The 18,868-nt window shown below is 46.8% G+C and overlaps 1 protein-coding gene across 1 annotated transcript; it reads right to left on the bottom strand.

The window, feature by feature from the left end:
- Positions 1–369: 369 nt before the first annotated feature.
- On the bottom strand, positions 370–15,246 carry rdh10a (retinol dehydrogenase 10a; the record flags this gene model as incomplete). Its single annotated transcript, XM_083654716.1, has 6 exons — positions 14,587–15,246; positions 13,772–14,007; positions 3,433–3,531; positions 2,011–2,156; positions 695–826; positions 370–493 (listed from the first exon to the last, which is right to left on the bottom strand). Exons 1-6 carry the CDS (start codon positions 14,870–14,872, stop codon positions 370–372), a joined length of 1,023 nt encoding a protein of 340 aa, XP_083510842.1. The 5' UTR covers positions 14,873–15,246.
- Between the last annotated feature and the right edge of the window lie 3,622 nt (positions 15,247–18,868).

The raw sequence follows: 18,868 nt of genomic DNA, 5'->3' as shown, positions 1-18,868 counted from the left end.
ACACTAGATAAGGCTGGTGACTACATTACGTAAATAGTTAATTATTGAATACCTTTTTCGTATGATTTCAAAACTAGTGACACAGTATATAGATGTTTGTTTCTTTAAACAAACCTCAGAAAAACAAAACAAACAAAACAAAAACAAGACAAAACAAAGTCAAATAAATCCTTTGTGTAGTACACAGCTTTCTTTGTTCCAGAGGAACAATATGGTAAACCTTTGCATTTGCTTAATGCAACTGCACCAGTCTAGATTCAGTCTTTTCTTCCTTCCGTCTTTCCCAAATTCATCCTCAGTGGTCGTATCCTCATGCTTCCAGGTGTATGTGCCCCCCCCCCCCCCGTTTGTGTTGCAAAACAGCGCCCCCTAGATCCCATTCTTGGCCTCATTGTTGTTCATGGCCTCCTTCCTCTGAGCCAGGAAGGGGTACATACACTTATCGGCGCCCAGGAACCGGTACATGCACACAATGGCCTCGAAGGGCAGGATGCTGGGAAGACGGGGACAGAGATGAGATGAAGATTAGTGACACAAGATACTCCTGCACAGCCTTGATAAGAAGCCTAGAGAGCAAGCCAATGTGGGACGGGAGGGGAAAGAAGGTGTGAGAAATGGGAAAAAAGGGAGGGTCAACAATTTAAGGAGGAGCACAGAAAAGAAAAAAAATGGCGATATTCATCTGTAGGCTCACCTTTTCATGAAGTTGACCATGTAGACGATGCGTGGCGTACAGATCATGGGCTGGTCAGTGAGGATGGCCCTCATGGCCTGTTTCACGCAGAACTCTGGCTTCAGAGGAGGCAGAAAGGGTTCAATCTCTTTCCTGAGTGGAGATAAAAATATGATCATAGGTCAGTCACTTACAGAGGACCTAAAGATAGCTGTAATGTATTTACTAGTAATAATGTATTTATTGTGATGTATTTATTGAAGTTGGTTGAGTTGCCCGTTTGCTAGAGAGGCCAAAGTTTAATCTAAACAATAGAGAGCCAAAGTGGAACGTCACTTCCTGCTTCCGCACTGTACCAGAGATTTTCATCCGCCATTTATTTTCCCATAGACATTTTGTAAAATGCTTATAAAAATAGTTTTACTTGTTCAAACCAAACGGTTCAGATATATTTAGAAACAGGAGAGACCACATAACATTTCACTCTGACCAAAATGTAAAAAATATTATATAATATTATATATAATATTATACATAATATTGTTTCTATGTTGTTTTTTAAAGTTTTGGTCTGAGTGACATTTTCTATGGTGTCTCCCGATTCTGAATATATCTGAACCGTTTGGCTTGAACAAGTAAAACTATTTTTATAAGCATTTTACAAAATGTCTATGGGAAAATAAATGGCGGATGAAAATCTCTGGTACAGTGCTGAAGCGGTCACTTTGCCTCTCTATTCAGACCTGCAGCGGAAATGGTAGTGGCAGTTTTTGCGACGACATTTAAACTTTTATGGTTTTCCAAATACACTTTGCAGAGCAAGAATGACAACACGAAAATGTCCAGTTGATGCACAAATCAACAGGCGTGGTAGTTTTAGGAAGGGAAAAACTGTGAGGAGGAGGACAGTGACTCTTGGACATCGTCGGGCGAGATTGTTCCAAAGTCACTGGAGCTGGAAAAAGCAAAGCACGACGCGCCAGCTGCCGACTGTAACCATCAAACAGAGTGAGGACTATTAGAGTAGGAGCTGTGTGTGTGTGTGTGTGTGGGGGGGGGGACAGCCCAGGTGCACCTGTCTGCAGATTTTCCCCTGGGAAATTCGCCCTCATTGTTGAGGCAACACACTGACCATGGTGTACAGGCCAGGGGGACTTTGTAATATCTCTGTGACACAACACAACACAATCATCAACTTCAACTGCTGCTTTGAAGTTTCAAATGGTGTTTTTTTTATACGGTGAAAATTAGAGATGATCGCAAACTCATCCCAGGTGCAAAAGAAGGCCTTTAAAAAAACAAAAACAGTGTGCAAAGTGTGTTTTAGGGTCTCGAACCTTATCCTGCAGCCTTTGAACATCCCCGTGTCGACCAGGTAGGGGCACACCAGAGTCATGTTGATGCCGTCCTTCTCCGAGGCCTTCAGCTCGTGGCTCAGAGACTCGTGGAACCCGATGGCACCGAACTTGCTGGCGCAGTAATCCTGCGCGGGGGGAAATAATAATAATAATAAGAGAAACAGGTTAGCCCTGTAAAAAAAAAACACCCCTGCGACCGGAGTGAGCATTATATCAAACACGCCCCGCAGGGCACAGAGCTCTAACTCCTTCCTGTTAATGATACGAACGCCCCCGTCCCCTCTCCGCTCTACGCCTTTCATTAGCATTCTTCTCCCGTGCATCAGGAGAGCGCTCGGCATGGCGGGAAGGTTTTGATGTGGCTTCGGCGTGGAAATCATCTCGGGAAGCCGCGGGAGAAAAAAAAAAAAAGCTTGGGCAAACACAGATGCACGTCGATAAACACACAGGCAACATAAAGAGATGTGACTGTGCGCCCACATGACAGGCCCTGCTGCTGCCAGCTTCGCTTCCCTGCATTTAATGTGAAATCACATTCAAGGCATTTCCAGGAAGCATAATAGGGCCAACAGAAAATTGACTACACTCCAGTTCCCTTTGAAGGGGAGACTTAATTGTTATGGATGAATGCTCGTGCAACAAAGGCAAAACGTGCAGCTATCAAAACAAAAGGCAAAATGGACTCGCAGGTCCCTGTAGACCATCTGAGAACGACACCGGTCTTTTAGCCAATACAGTACATGAGAAGAACTGTGCACTCTAAAAATATCAAAATAAAGCCTTCTAGGCGGGCTTACCCATTTTACTCCCTCTATGCTTATGGAGATAAATGAGCGTACTAAATGTTTTAACATGCGTTAGAATAACAGAAAAAGAATCTGCACTTGGGGGGGGGGGGGGATGCGAGAAAAGGAAGAAAAAAAAACTATAGGGGGAGAGAAGCTGTGTGAGCTGAATACTGAGTGAGCGCCCGAGTCGCTCACAAAGCGGTGATGAAGATGTCTCCGTCCCTCTGGGAGCTGTCAGCTCGTTCTGGCCCCGGGGGCCAAGAGCCCAATCCCCCGCGCCCCCCACTGCTGCAGATAGAGGGGCCCCCGCGCCCCCCACTGCTGCAGATAGAGGGGCCCCCGCGCCCCCCACTGCTGCAGATAGAGGGGCCCCCGCACCCCCCACTGCTGCAGATAGAGGCGTCTATAAGAGGCTCCCTGGCGCTCATCTGTGTCCCTCAATTTAACGGGTGGAGGGACAAGCCGAGAGAGGGGAGGGGCCTAACCTTCCCCCGGGCTCAGCGTGCGAGCTGGCAACACTGGGGCTCCCCTTTGAGAAGAAGAACTGCTGGGTTTTCGGGGATGGTGGGAACGATGGGACGTGGTGTGTGCGATGGTTGTGTATGATACTAACCTCCACTCCAGCTGTGCTGAATAAACCCAGGGAGCTGGCAACCGTTACAATGTGCCCGTGATTCAGCTCCAGCATCTTGGGGAGAAACGCCTTGGTGGTCTGGAGGAAGGACAGAAGAGAGAGGAAGGTTAGTTTTCACTTTATGCAGTTTGTCTGTGCCAAAGGCCTTTGATCCTCTCTCTATCCGTCTCTCTCTCTCTCTCTCTCTCTCTCTCTCTGTCCGTCTCTCTCTCTCTCTCTTCTCCATGGTGATGCAGAGAGAGGCCGTTTGAATGACAATTCATAACAGGCACAAAAATCACACTGACCACTAGGGGGGGGGGGGGGCACAAAGTTGAAAGTTTTTCTGTGTCAGGTGTAAATTGGGTGCTGAGGGATGAGAAAGACTAAGGATATCTCCTCAACAGGCAGTTACTCATTGAAGTGTGTGTGTGTGTGTCTGTGTGTGTGTGTGTGTGTGTGTGTGTGTGTGTGTATGTGTGCGTGCATGCGTGCGTGTGTGTGTGTGTGTGTGTGTGTGTGCGTGTGCGTGTGTATGTGTGTGCGTGTACGTGTATGTGTGTGTGTGTGTGTGTGTGTGTATGTGTGTGTGCGTGTGTATGTGTGTGTGTGTGTGTGTCTGCATGTGTGTGTGTGTGTGTGCGTGTGTGTGTGCGTGTGCGTGCGTTCGTCCGTTCGTTTCTACTGTAACAATTCCGTTCTTTTCCCACACAGATCTGGTGCCCCGGCATCGGGCCCGGGGTCTAAAGAGTTGCTGACAGCACCAATCACGGGCCTCCGTTCACTCAACGCTTCCCACAATGCAATTCAGCCTCTGGTCGTCTACCCACACGGCCTTGTGCCCCCTGCCCCCGAGCGGCAGTCAATAGAACAATCCAATCCACACACACACACACACACACACACACACACACACACACACACACACAGAGGAGAGCAGCGAGTGCCACGTGAGAGCCTTAATGCTTTCACCAGCTGATCCAATGAGAGTTTAGCGAGGTGGTGAGGAGAGGAGATTGGTTACTACAGTCGATTAACTCGCCGATCCATTTCTCATTCTGCCCCCCGTCTGCTGACAACACAGCATGGGCCAATCAGCAGGTGTGACATGTGACAGCAATGATAGGAACTGACCAATCACTCTCCCCCTAGGAGGTCTACAAACAACCAGCAGGCCTTTTGTTGGTAGCGACGCTGGTGCTATTCAAGTCAGATGTGCGCTGGTGGTGAAGAACATTGCATCCAGTCTACCCACAGTTTCTCTTTCTATGGGGGGGGGGTGTCGGATTACATTAAGCAAACACATGACAAAGAGGGGTGCTTTTTATAACGCAGTGATGTCAAGTTTCTATTCAGTCTGTGATCCAAATGAACGGCGAGATTCTATTGGTATGTAAGCATGGTTAGAGAGGGCCGAAAAACGAAAACGATGATGATTTAAACCTCCTTTTGTAAGCATTTTGTGGAGGGGAGCCAGAGAGAGCATGGTACCAGGTAGTACAGCCACGCAACCACTGGCAGAGGAGGAACGCCTCATTAAAAAGTGCACCCAGACTGAGATTAGCACAGCTCCATCAGAGCCATTGACTTCTAGTGCAATCTGGATGTGTGCGTTTACATGTGTATTTGACATCCCTTCCTCCTTGCTATGCCAGGCAAATACCACTGGAAGCACTAAAGCAGAGCCAGGCCAGGAAAAGCTGATTGAAGGAACTGGCATGTGGAGAGGGGGCGTCGCTGTTTAGAGTTGATTCTATAGCCCAGGTACAAGTGATCTGTCTCAGCTCCAAACATTTTTCCAGGACATTAAATCTCAAACTGCTGCAATATTCAACTCATCGAGTGATGGGGGCCCTGGAAGAGAGAGAGATTACATGAGGCCTGGGCAATAGCTGAGCAAGGCCTGTGTGAGCCAGAGCAGCAGAGGGAGGGGGTGAGCCAGAGCAGCAGAGGGTGATCCTGAGCAGCAGAGGGAGGGTGAGCCAGAGCAGCAGAGGGTGAGGCAGAGCAGCAGAGGGTGATCCTGAGCAGCAGAGGGAGGGTGAGGGAGGGTGTGAGGCAGAGCAGCAGAGGGTGAGGCAGAGCAGCAGAGGGTGAGGGAGGGTGTTGCATGCAAATGAGGCATTAACTTAAGATATGGCCGTACCTGAGCGGAGCCAAGGCTCCCCCCAACCCACTCCCACAGCCTTCAGAGACCTGGCACAATGTGCGTATGACTGAGAACAGCACTCAGGATACAACTGGACAATTTTGCTGACTGATTTGAAAGTAGAGCTGAGTATCACCACTGATTTCCCGATTCGATACGATTCCGATACACAAGAGGTCCCGATTCGATATACGATATCGATATTTCAGTTACAATACCAATTTTGCTTGGATATGAAAGAGATTCTCAAAGAACTAATGCTGTAAATTGCACAATGAACCCTCGAACCTGGTGCATTATTAAAACTATTAATGTTTACAAGATCTCGTTGCACTAAGAGCCAAACCACGTTGAGTCTAAGGGGGGCGGGGTTAAAGCTTCAAGCATCCACGGGAAAAGGTATCCTACTAATATGATTGGTCAGCCGATGCGGCGCAACTCACAATTACTCATGGGGGGGGGGGAGGCCGGGCAGCATCTGAGTGCGAGCCCGCCAAGCGAGCGAGACCTCGAGGACAAACCCAACAAAGGCACGCTAGAGATGGCGCGAGGAGGAGGACGATGAGGCACAGCAGGAAGGAGCATTGCCAGTTCAGCGGGGGCGAGGGACGTTAGAAAGCAGCGTGTTTCTAGTTATATTAAAAGGTCGATATTGGGATTTATGAATCGATATCAGTTCCGTCAAATGAATATCGATTTGTTTGTTTTTTACCCAGCCCTATTTGAAAGTAACCGGAGCTGATGGAGAGAGGCTGCCCCCCCCCCCCCCCCCCCCCCCGGTTGCAGAACAGGGCTAAACTCGAGCGACTGTCCTGTCCCGTCCCGTCCCGTCTCTGTCCCGCCCTCCCGTGATGATGTCCTGCTTCTCATGGCGGCGCTGGCATGCGGGCGTGACCCCCCCTGACCTCTCAGACACTAAATGTGTGAAAGCAAACAGGGGCTCATGTCCTACATCAGAGCCCGCCCTAATTGGGTCTCAACGCTCTTGTTCCGCTAAATTAACCGCCGACACAGCCCGGGCCTCCTCGGGCCCATGTGGGGGTGCCCTGCCCGCTGCGCCCCCTAATTGGTGTGTGCCCCCAGGAGCATTTGAGCCCATACAAAGCCTTCCTGCAGCTGGGGTGTCAGGCTGCATTAGTGCTAGAGTCTGACCAACAGGAATACCAACCAAATATTGGCCTTTTGCGTCGGGACCAGATGGTCATTTAATTGGGCTGACCTCTCCTCCTCGGACGAGAGAGAGTGTGATGTGAAGGAAGAGAGAGAAGAAGAAGAACGTCCGTGCTTAAGTCCCCCATGAAGAAGAGCGCTGGTCTGATCCCACTATTGATCGTGGAATTTGAGTGGGCAGTGGGGTTTACTCATCGCCATGGAGACAGGCCAAGCAGCATGTCAACCCTGAAGTGGCCCTCAGGGATGATTAGGGTGAATGGTTGATTGGTCATGCTGTGCTGGTCAGTCAGCTTGGAACAACAGTCCATTCCATCCCCCGCAGGAAGTGCAGCTGGACTCCAGTCTACCTGGACAGCAACCAAGGCAGGGAGATCAGTTCACTGTCTAGCCTAAGCAACAACAAAAAAGTCCCTGCATCCAATATCATTTGCCACCAAAACTTCCAAATCCGGGTTTAGATTATTTACCCATTTCAGAAGCGATTTTAAGATTTTTTTATTTTTTATTTATTTATCACATTTAAGCAGCAGCCTGAGGAGGTTCCCAGGTGATTGAGCCTCTGCCATTAGGAAAAACTTACCTGAGGAGCTTAAATCTCTATCATCATCTTTTACATCACTTCTTAAGACTCCATTTTATAGACTCGCTTTCATGAAATGTCCCTTTATTGAGTGTGTTTGCCTCCCTTTTATGGTTTACACAGAGGTAATAATAATAATAATAATAATAATAATAATAATAATAATAATAATAATAATAAGGTGTCTTGTCTTTCTTTTATACATCATTGTACCTTGCTTTGGCTTTTTTCTTTATTTTTACCCCTTTGTACCTGCAGTCTGAAAAGTGTTATAACTAATAGTAATTTAAGTTTGGGTCTAAGTCTAAAGGTCCTTACACATCAAGAGCGATGCGAATATACGGCACGAAATTGCGATGCGAGTTTTGACCCACCTGTCAATCACAGCCACAGATGTGTACACGTCGGAAGCGAATTTCTGAAAAATCGACCGTGGTTCGAAAAAATAAACACCGCAATAACGCTCAGCGAAACTTTGCCGTTGGTATGCACGGTTGCACTGACTGATATAGGTCCGGAAAATTATTGACGCGCGAATTAATCGCACGGAAAAAACGCTCCCGATGTGTAATAAGTCTAAGTCTAATTTTATTATTATTATTGTTGGCTTCCATATAGATTTCTATAGATTTTTTGTTTGATTGTAGCTCCCCAGTATAATGTTTTAAACAGGAGAAGCTAATTTGGACTCATTCAGACAACGGGTATGGTGAGTGCTCATACTGTATATACCTCACCCGGCACCCACACAGAAGCAGGTAGATGCTCAGGGTAGAAGCCTAACCCCGGCTGTAGCAGCCCCCGGCTGGCTCCAGTGAGGGGGTACAGGTGCACTGGGCCCGGGGAGGGGGCCCATATAAAACCAGTCAAGTAGGACCCTTCTGCCTGGCTGCCTCTTTTCTCTAGGCTACAGCAGGAATGCGGCCCGCAGAACTTGGCTCCTGTCGCCTGGCATCTTGTCAAGCTGGTCCCACGGACAAGAAACCAATTGTCAGATAAAGTGGGTCAGCTCCGGCAGCTCGCCATTACCCTCTCGCCTTGCCCTCAGCCTGTGGACGGGACAGCAGCACTGCCTTCTCTTCCTGCCGTGTCACTCTCTCTCTGGAAGTGCCGCCGTGCGCCTTCTTCTTCGTCGAGTCGACGCACAAAGAAAAAGGTAAGTCCCTCAAGAAAGGGAGAATTACTGCCCCTATTGTTCATATTAACACCTGTTGAGCAACCGGTTCAAGATGCTGCAGAGGATTATTTCCTTTCATGTCATTATTCCACGACACAAACCAACCTTGAACCACAGACACCGCCGACACACCGCGCGCAAAGTGACTAAACGCTTCCCAGCACAACTCCCTGTCCCGGCATGACTCAAGGGCTGAGAGAGGCTCCTCTCTCCAGCATCAGTCCTCTCTCCAGCATCAGCCCTCTCTCCTCCAGCATCAGCCCTCTCTCCTCCAGCATCAGCCCTCTCTCCAGCATCAGCCCTCTCTCCTCCAGCATCAGCCCTCTCTCCTCCAGCATCAGCCCTCTCTCCTCCAGCATCAGCCCTCTCTCCTCCAGCATCAGCCCTCTCTCCTCCAGCATCAGCCCTCTCTCCTCCAGCATCAGCCCTCTCTCCTCCAGCATCAGTCCTCTCTCCAGCATCAGCCCTCTCTCCAGCATCAGCCCTCTCTCCAGCATCAGCCCTCTCTCCAGCATCAGCCCTCTCTCCAGCTGGACTTATCAAAGCTTCTCAAGCTAATTAAATGTGATGATTCCCCCTGCCTCATAAAAAACCTAAAGGGAATACGAGGGATTGAATCAGTACTCTGTGTGTGTGTGTGTGTGTGTGTGTGTGTGTGTGTGTGTGTGTGTGTGTGTGTGTGTGTGTGTGTGTGTGTGTGCGTGCATGCGTGTGTGGCAGAGCCGGATGAACAGAGCTGGCCTCCGTGACTCCCATGCAGCTGCACCCACTGCCTCCAAATCAGGCTGGGGGGGAGGATGGGGGAGTCAGAGGGGCCCGTGGAAGGAGGCTAGGAGGAGTGTGGGTTCTGAGCCGAGCCGAGCCGAGCCGAGCCGGGCTGGCAGGCACCCACACATACGATAACCACCCGCTTCCTGCTCATGTCTCCAGTCCTGCCCATTCCCACCGTACTATCCAACAAAATGAAAATGTACTCATGAAGAAAAGAGAGGGGGGAGACAGAAACATTTTCCTGCGCCCTCTCTAGGCTGTGTGTGTGGGAAGGCCCCCCTTGTCCTGCTCAGTTTCCATTCTCAGCAGTGCATTTTAGATGGAGGGACAGCAGTGAAGGTGCTGCCATGTTGCTCTGTAGAAACTGGGGTATAGTGGCCTCATATGGCTCATTTCCACCACATTTTACTGCCCTGCACAGCTCGTCACCAGTCGGCTCTACTCGTTTCGGCCCGATGGATGTTCTGCTTCGACCGCAGATCATCTGCCCCCGCCCACCCCCGCCCACAGCTGGTCGTCATAGCGACCGCATATCTGTCCTTCGCTTATAGCAGAAGTAGGCTATAACATAACGTTACAATTAAATCCATCCACAGAACTTTTAAACTGTTTATGAAATACTGGTGCCTCTAAATGACCTACAGTGTACATGGGCAAATGTGACAATCGGCCAGGAGATGCATGCGCTGCGCTGCGCGGGGACGGGAGAGGCGCTACAGACAGAGTGTGAAGCCTGTACCCTGTTGGCCTCTCACCAGGCAAGACCGCGGCTTCACCAAGACCCGCCTGCGGCCTAGCGGAGCGCTGCACTCAACTAACTACAGGAGCTTCCTGAGCAGCTGACTTTTTTCACACTCAAAACAATTGAAACCACCGCCAAGATTTTATTTCACCAGAGGCGAAGGCAGCAACACAAAAGACTGATGGAAATATACATAACAGAAGAGAAGGTAAGCCCACTAAACTGGTATGCAGCATTGCATTGACAGTCAGTAGATAGAGTAAACACGATTCTGCCTGACCAATCAGTCGTCAACAATGTTTTCACGTCACCGTATGGTACCGGGTTCACAGAATAGAACCCCGACGAGGCAGGTACGAAAAGTAGCACGACTCGACCCTAATACAACCCGGGCTGGGACAGTTTTTAGCGGTGGAATGAGACCAATTATCGAGTCGAGCGGAGCGGGATCGCGCTACCTCCTGCGGTGGAAATGGGCCAATAGTGGGGGGGGGGGGGGGTTCTTAGGGGAAATTGCAATAGTGCTGAGAGACTGGGAGAGAGACTGGGAGAGAGACTGGGAGAGAGACTGGGAGAGAGACTGGGTGAGGGGCTAACACTGCTTATCTCATCATGTTATTGTGGGCCTGCAGGATATGGGGTGATGTTAGACAAGCTGAAGAAGGTGAACACACCTCATGGAGAATGAGCCCCAGACTGTGGACATCCACAGTTTGAAGTATAATAAAATGAGTAGAGAAATGACAAGCCGAGAGAGGGGGAATGACGGAGCAAGCAAACATGACACAAGAAGCGTACCACTCTGATTTACACTCCTCTTCTGTAATAACCATGTAATAACTATGTAATAACCATGTAGTGCCAGCATATAGCAAAGCTTCAGCATCTATCAACCTTGTTTAAAATCCACGTTCAAATTGAGTATGACTAGGCGCCATCTGATCTGAGGGCATTTGTTGAGTCATAAGCCACAAAGAGGCCATTTAAAAACCTGTTGTTCAACAACAACAAAAAGACACATGGGTGGGGAATCAAAGCTGTGTGCAATGTAACACCTGCATGTAGTACTGTAGTATTGTAGTATATGTAACACCTGCATGTAGTACTGTAGTATTGTAGTATATGTAACACCTGCATGTAGTACTGTAGTATTGTAGTATATGTAACACCTGCATGTAGTACTGTAGTATTGTAGTATATGTACCACCTGCATGTAGTACTGTAGTATTGTAGTATATGTAACACCTGCATGTAGTACTGTAGTATTGTAGTATATGTAACACCTGCATGTAGTACTGTAGTATTGTAGTATATGTAACACCTGCATGTAGTACTGTAGTATTGTAGTATATGTAACACCTGCATGTAGCACTGTAGTATTGTAGTATATGTAACACCTGCATGTAGTACTGTAGTATTGTAGTATATGTAACACCTGCATGTAGTACTGTAGTATTGTAGTATATGTAACACCTGCATGTAGTACTGTAGTATTGTAGTATATGTACCACCTGCATGTAGTACTGTAGTATTGTAGTATATGTAACACCTGCATGTAGTACTGTAGTATTGTAGTATATGTAACACCTGCATGTAGTACTGTAGTATTGTAGTATATGTAACACCTGCATGTAGTACTGTAGTATTGTAGTATATGTAACACCTGCATGTAGTACTGTAGTATTGTAGTATATGTAACACCTGCATGTAGTACTGTAGTATTGTAGTATATGTAACACCTGCATGTAGTACTGTAGTATGTACCACCTGCATGTAGTGAGCAACACCATGGCTGCATGTGTTTGTGTAAGAGAGGGAAGCGGACAGGTCCCTGTTAGTCTAAGCTCTATTCATGCAGCGCTTGTGTCTTTAATGAACCACATCCTCCACTCTGGCTGTCGCCATTCATTAGGCCCTTCTTTCATCTGCCCCCCCCCTTAAAGAAACCCTGCTCTTCACAGATCATCTGCCCCCCCTTAAAGAAACCCTGCTCTTCACAGATCATATGCCCCCCCTTAAAGAAACCCTGCTCTTCACAGATCATCTGCCCCCCCTTAAAGAAACCCTGCTCTTCACAGATCATATGCCCCCCCTTAAAGAAACCCTGCTCTTCACAGATCATATGCCCCCCCTTAAAGAAACCCTGCTCTTCACAGATCATATGCCCCCCCTTAAAGAAACCCTGCTCTTCACAGATCATATGCCCCCCCTTAAAGAAACCCTGCTCTTCACAGATCATCTGGCCCCCTTAAAGAAACCCTGCTCTTCACAGATCATATGCCCCCCCTTAAAGAAACCCTGCTCTTCACAGATCATATGCCCCCCCTTAAAGAAACCCTGCTCTTCACAGATCATATGCCCCCCCTTAAAGAAACCCTGCTCTTCACAGATCATATGCCCCCCCTTAAAGAAACCCTGCTCTTCACAGATCATCTGGCCCCCTTAAAGAAACCCCGCTCCCCACAGAATAGGGAAGAACACAAGCACAGACGCCTAATGAGAATCCCAACTCTGCCAGCCAACCACTGACTGGATCCTGACTCATGATCATCCCATTCACCAAACGCACTGCTTATTAATATATTATGACAAAATACAATCAAAGATTAAGTGAGCAATTCAGTGCCATCATGCGCGAGGACACATTGTCGCCTTGTGAGCGACTCCACACAGCAGGTCTCTAAAACCGATTGGTGCACAATCACCACACTTGTCCTGCAGGGGGTTGGTCCCAGCCAAGCAGTGCAATCACCTCTCCCTACTGATTCACTAACGATTGGAGAGGTGGGAGTACGTGCTCCAGTACAAACATCCACCCCCCACTCCCATCAACCAGGCTTCACTTCTCAATGGATTTCCAATTGCCCTGGCTGGCTATAGCATTTTGATCTGACCACACGCACACACATAGCTAGCACCTGGCCTGTTCCATGCTACGCCGTGTGCTTATCTAAAGTGCTACAGTACATCTTGTATTCACTCCATCAACTACACCTTGTCTGAGATATATATATATATATATATATATATATATATATATATATATATATATATAAAACACCGGAAGGCCCAGAAGAACAGGGCCAGAGCAAAAAATGTAATAGAAAACAAAAACGCTGCCTGCCAACAGAAATATGGCGATCCGATCCTAGGCAGATCCAACCCATGTACAGAACCCCCCGCAAGTCAGATTTGTGCAGCAGAGGAGAGGAGAGGAGAGGAGGAGGGCTGACATACCATGTGGATCATCACTAATGCAGACTGCCAAAATAGCAGCAAAGTCAGACATCAAACCAGAACCCATAACTCTCCTCTGGCAGAACAAAACTCAAGTGGAGCTGAAATCTGAAGATGCGAGGCAACTATTTATGGCCATACTTTCCCGCTCCTGACACAAAGACAGACAGGCGGGTGGGCGCACGCACGCACGCACGCACGCACACACGCACACACACACACACACACACACACACACCCCTAACTCTTGAGTTTGGCACACAGAGGGATAGGATTATGATTAGGCATGCAAGTCAGCGTGGAAACATTCCTGTGAACCTGGCATCACAGTAAACACATTTGATAACATTGTGCTCATGGAAACTGGGGCAGATGTCTTGTGTGGAGACTGATACCATCATATTGGCAGTCATCAGCGGTATCCACATACAAGTCCAATTAAGAGACAAAAAGGTTCTGCTCTACACTTTGCTCCACTAAAAATCGCTGCACCGGGGGGCTGCGACTCACCCAGAAGTGTGCGTGGCAATTGACCACCATGGTGCGCTCGATCAGCTCGTCGGGGCACTCCAGGAGGTGGTGGCCGGAGACGACGCCGGCGTTGTTGATCAGTATGTCAACCTCTCCCACCTCGCGACGCACCTTCTCGGCTGTGGAATACACACTCTCGCGCTTGCCCACATCGCACACATAGGTGTAGACCTGGAGCTGGAAAGGGGGGACCTCCTCCACCCCTCCGACAGGTCCTAGTAGAGAGATGGAAGCAAAAATGAGACAAGAGATCAATTGACAAGTTTGGTCATCAGACTGGTTAGATTATAAAAAATAATAATAATTGCAGTAATTCTGGATTACACAATGACATTAGACTAACTAACTAACTCAATTTAAACATTAGAGTAACTAAATAAATCCTGGTAATATTGTTTGTTAGTCATGCCTAAATAAGAAAATGGTTGGGTATCCATAAGCAGAAATTGAATAATTGAATATAGAACGACACACACACACACACATACAGGTACATACATACATATTAAAAGCTGCCATTATAATTGTGTATAAAGAAGCCCATGCACTTTTCAGTCAACTATTTACACTCTGGGAATTCCTGAAAAAGTCCCAAACAATTCAGTTCTATATGGACTTGAGAAGGGAAGCCTTTATGTGATTGTGTCGCTGGACTTTGAAACCATGGCCAAGGTATCAACGCCACCCTGCATATTATGATCATATGGTCAGTTATAGCCTTTGGGACATAATTTGCCACTGTAGAAAGGTAAAATATTCTGTTAGCCTAATTGCTTGAGAGAAAGCCGACTTACCGTCTTTGGGTATGGGGCTGTCCAGTTCCCGGTAGATCTGCCGCACCATCTCCGCCGTTTCCTCATTGCTTTGGCTGTTAATGTCCCATAGCACCAGCACCGCTCGCCTCCGAGCGAACTCCTTGGCGAAGAGCCGCCCGAGGCCACTTCCAGCCCCGGTGATCACGCACACCTGTCCCGCCACGCTCTTCTCCTTCGGCCGCACAACCCATTTCGCCCCGGCCGTTATAAAAGCCCAGAGCACCTTCAGAATGACCCCGAAGAACTCCGCGATGATGATCATCATCTTGACCAGGAGATCTTAAAGCGAGAACAGGGCAAAGGGGGTCAATTCAAAAACACTGCGTAAAAAAGCGCACGGCGCGTTTCCCTCTTGCAACCTGTTTGCAGATACAGTGGAGGAGGGCTGCGAAAAACTTAAAAGTGCACAGTATGCAGTAAATCTATCTAAATGTTGACAACGCAATGGCTGCCATGAAACGGTAGCCTATATATCTGGAGCAGCGCATACACTAAAGTCACGAAAAAGCGCAAGACAGCCGGAGTGGACCAAGGTCAAACTGTTAACAATTGAAGATGCTGCTGCTCAGTCAACAGTCCAGTTGTCACTAGTGCGCACAGTTGCGGTGAGTTATGAGCAGCTCCTGTGCCTCCCACTTCCTCTGCTGCTCCTCCACTCATGTCAGCCTCCACCGCAGCTCAGCCGCTATTTATTCAGTCCAGCCGTCAGCGCTGGACCCAATAGGACTGGGGCTTCAGCGCCTGTCAGCATGAAGCGCAATGTCCTTATTCAGAGTGAGATGATGTAAGAATGTTTTACTAACACCAGCATTTTGTATTTTATTTGACCAACATCCCGAATAGAAAAGGCAAAAAGCAGAGCACAGCGTGGATGTTCTTCTCTTTTTTTTTCTTTTTTTTTTTTTATTGTTTGGAGTTTTATTTGCAATAAAGATTTATGAAGTTAAGTCATTTGGTCAATGAATTAGCTTTTATGTCCGTAGACACACCAGAATGTCAGGTAGGCTAACAACCCTGTTTTAAGCATAACTGGTAGGGTACCGGTTTTTCTGAAATGCAGACATCAAACGGCCACATTGAAGATCCAGTCTGTCTATACACAGGACTGAGTCATCTGAAACCGTATCCATCATTCTTCACAAAGGAGTGAAGCTTTATTAGCCTATGTGGTTCTCAAAGTGGGGTCCTGGGGTTCCAGAGTGTCCCCAGCAAAAAGGGGAATCATTTATTTTTAATGTTATTTTTATTAGTTTTTAATTTAAATGTTTATAATTCCATCAATAAGTAACACAATGACAGAATGTATGACTATTTTGGTCATTGGTTTCATACACTTTCTATAATAAAACTTATCAGATGGGGGAGGGACCCAGGGACAAAATCTTATGAAATGCGGGTCTGTGGGCTAATTTGTGTCAGTTTAGGGGTAATTGATGTGAAAAAGTTTGAGAAATGTCCTAACGCAGCAAACATCATTTAGGCGGTGACGTCAAGGTGTCTGTGGTCCAGAGTAGACCAGACGCAGAAAGTTATGAGGCAGCTGGCCAGAAGGTGTCGCTGTCTCCACGTTCAATAACAGTTCCCTCAAGACCGTCTCTTACGAAACAAGAAATATGATGATATAATTGCTCTGAAAACAGCAAATGCATGTCTTTTTTGTTGTTGTTGAATAAAATGACAATTGATTTGGTTGTGTGATCAGACAGTCGCACTGTGATGTGCAGTCCACGTACAAGGACTACTTTTACTGGATGCCCATTTATATGAAAACACGTCTATGTCATATAGTAGGCTATAGTATAGTTTTAACCTGTGGTGTGTTTGTCTCTTTATCGTATTTATCACAAGCTTTCCTTCATCTCCCAATGCACAAAGTAGGCTACACACGAGATTGGATGGTAAATTAAGTTAACCAGACGCACGCACAGTCAACATAGTATGTTACATTATCATACATGATATAAAAAATATACTTACGAGGTACGGTAGAAATGAGCACTGCCAGTTTAGCGGCCGTGGCGAGGGACACTAGAAAGGAGCGCGCTTCTAGTTTTTTTATAACAGTCATTTGACTTTTACTTAAGTAAATATTGTTTGAAGTAATGTAGCTACTGTACTTTGGTACATTTTAAATTGCTTCAGTTAGAGTGAAATAATAAATCCAAAGTTTCACCAAGTTTTCTATAGACTGCATAGGCTAGCTACCAGGAGCTGTCCAATCTATTGGCTCTCTCTAACTGCCAGTGTTGTCAGGGAAAGTAGCTAGCTAATGGCTGCTCAAAAAGTCTCTAGAAGTCACCAGATGACATCATATGCTAATTTGCATATCAATAGCCTATATAACCTACAGTGCCAGCTGTCAGCCGGATGGCCGGACATCAAACGCACATTCAAACTGACAACAAGCACAGACAGTTTACCGAGCCGCGGAGCCGACGGGTTGTGTCGTGAAATTTTTGACAAAGAAGAAACTATACATTAAATCTTATCATCCAGAGGTCTGATGATCACAGCGCTTCCCACACACAGCGTTAGCCCCCCTCCCTCTGCTGTGTGCAGAGAGTGTAGGTTATACTGATGTATGCAAATTGGCATGTGACATCAATCATGGCTACTATTTTTACCTAGCTGGACATTGTATGCACTTGTGAAAAACCCTGCAGGCCCTGCTCACAACGGAGGGAGGCCTGCAAGCGCTGTGACCATGAGACCTCTGTGCATGACAAGCAAGTAGAGCAAACCTGCATCAGCCGTACCAAATGCTTTGGGATTCAACAATTCAGCAGAAGGTGAACGACGGTCAGTCAGACAGACTGACAGACAGTCAGTCAGACAGACAGACTGACAGACAGCAACGAGAATACGTAATCACAAAGGAGATGGAGACAGATGAGTTAGAAAACTTGTCTGCAGCCTAAATCCAACTAAAACGTTGTCGTATTTGATTGAAGTTGAGGATGAACTTGAAGAAACTGAGAAAAAGAACTTAGTTTGAGATCATATAACCCCACCCACACACACAAAGTATCTTTTACTCTGAGTAGCCTATATTTTATCAATTTTTTTAATACTTTTATTTAAGTAGATTTTTTAAACAAGTAATTGTAAGTAAGTAAAATTGAATAAAAGTAACAGTACTTCTACTTGAGTAGATTTTATTTGCACTCTTAACCACCCCTGCAAATAGTATAGGCTACTGTACTATTATCACACACAAAAACGGTTCATGGCATGCAGTTAGGTACAAAACACCACAGATAACCCCGCAAATGGGCTGTTTTCATAGCAGCCATGTTGTGTCTCAAAGGCAGGAAGTAACCCAGGTGCAACAAAACATTAATGTTCCAGTGCCGGGGCCCTCATTAATGTTTTGCTTGCACTTGTGTTACTTCCTACCCTGACACTGCCAGATGTGCGAATCCAGCTGACTTGCAAGGTTAGTTACTTCCTGCCTTTGAGACACAAAATGGCTGCTGTGAAAAAGGACCATAGGAGTCTGACATCACAGTTAAGTCCAAACTCAGAAAGTAGACTACCACACCCACAATTTAGACACTAGAGGGACATTGATATCATGATGAGACCACCATAAAGTAGCTTGTAATATAATTAAGTACTATTGTGTATCAGAGATATATAAATCCCTATAGGAATATTTGAGGGCTTTTCGTTAAGGGGTCTTAAGGGCCCCAAAATGAGTGAAATTTGGACTGAATTCGGCCCATCAGAATAAACATGTCCAGTGTGTTCACTTTAATCCGTTTTAGAGTGATATACGGACCTACAATCATAGTCACATTACGTTCATTATGACAGTATATTCCTATTCGGTAGGATGAATGAACAGATCTATTTTTGGGTCTTTTTCCAATTACTTCTATTTACTAACCTGAAGTGGGCCAGGTCTTTTTCCATTGAGCCTAGTAACCTACTATGGAGTGGGACAGTGGGTGGAAAAAATGAAGCGCGTGCTCCCTCTGCCGGCCACATCGCGCATAACAACCTGTTGCATGACAATGGTGAGCGGATTCACCCAGTAATTGTATATCACAGCCATGAATGTTTTCATTCTAACCATCTAATCATGGACCGATTTACACCTTTGACGTCAGGTGAATGCAATTAACTAGCTTGACCATCAAACCCAAGTTTAAACCACCCACCCTCTGAATCCAATGTCCACTCAATCGCCAATCTAACAAGAAATAAATAGTAGTTTCTCACGCACAAACACACACTTTCCACTCGCTATCACCTTCAA

The sequence above is a fragment of the Poromitra crassiceps genome (assembly GCF_964638095.1).
Source record: "Poromitra crassiceps genome assembly, chromosome: 2".
Classification (NCBI taxonomy): Eukaryota; Metazoa; Chordata; class Actinopteri; order Beryciformes; family Melamphaidae; genus Poromitra; species Poromitra crassiceps.
This window is presented reverse-complemented; position numbering and strand designations above follow the sequence as displayed.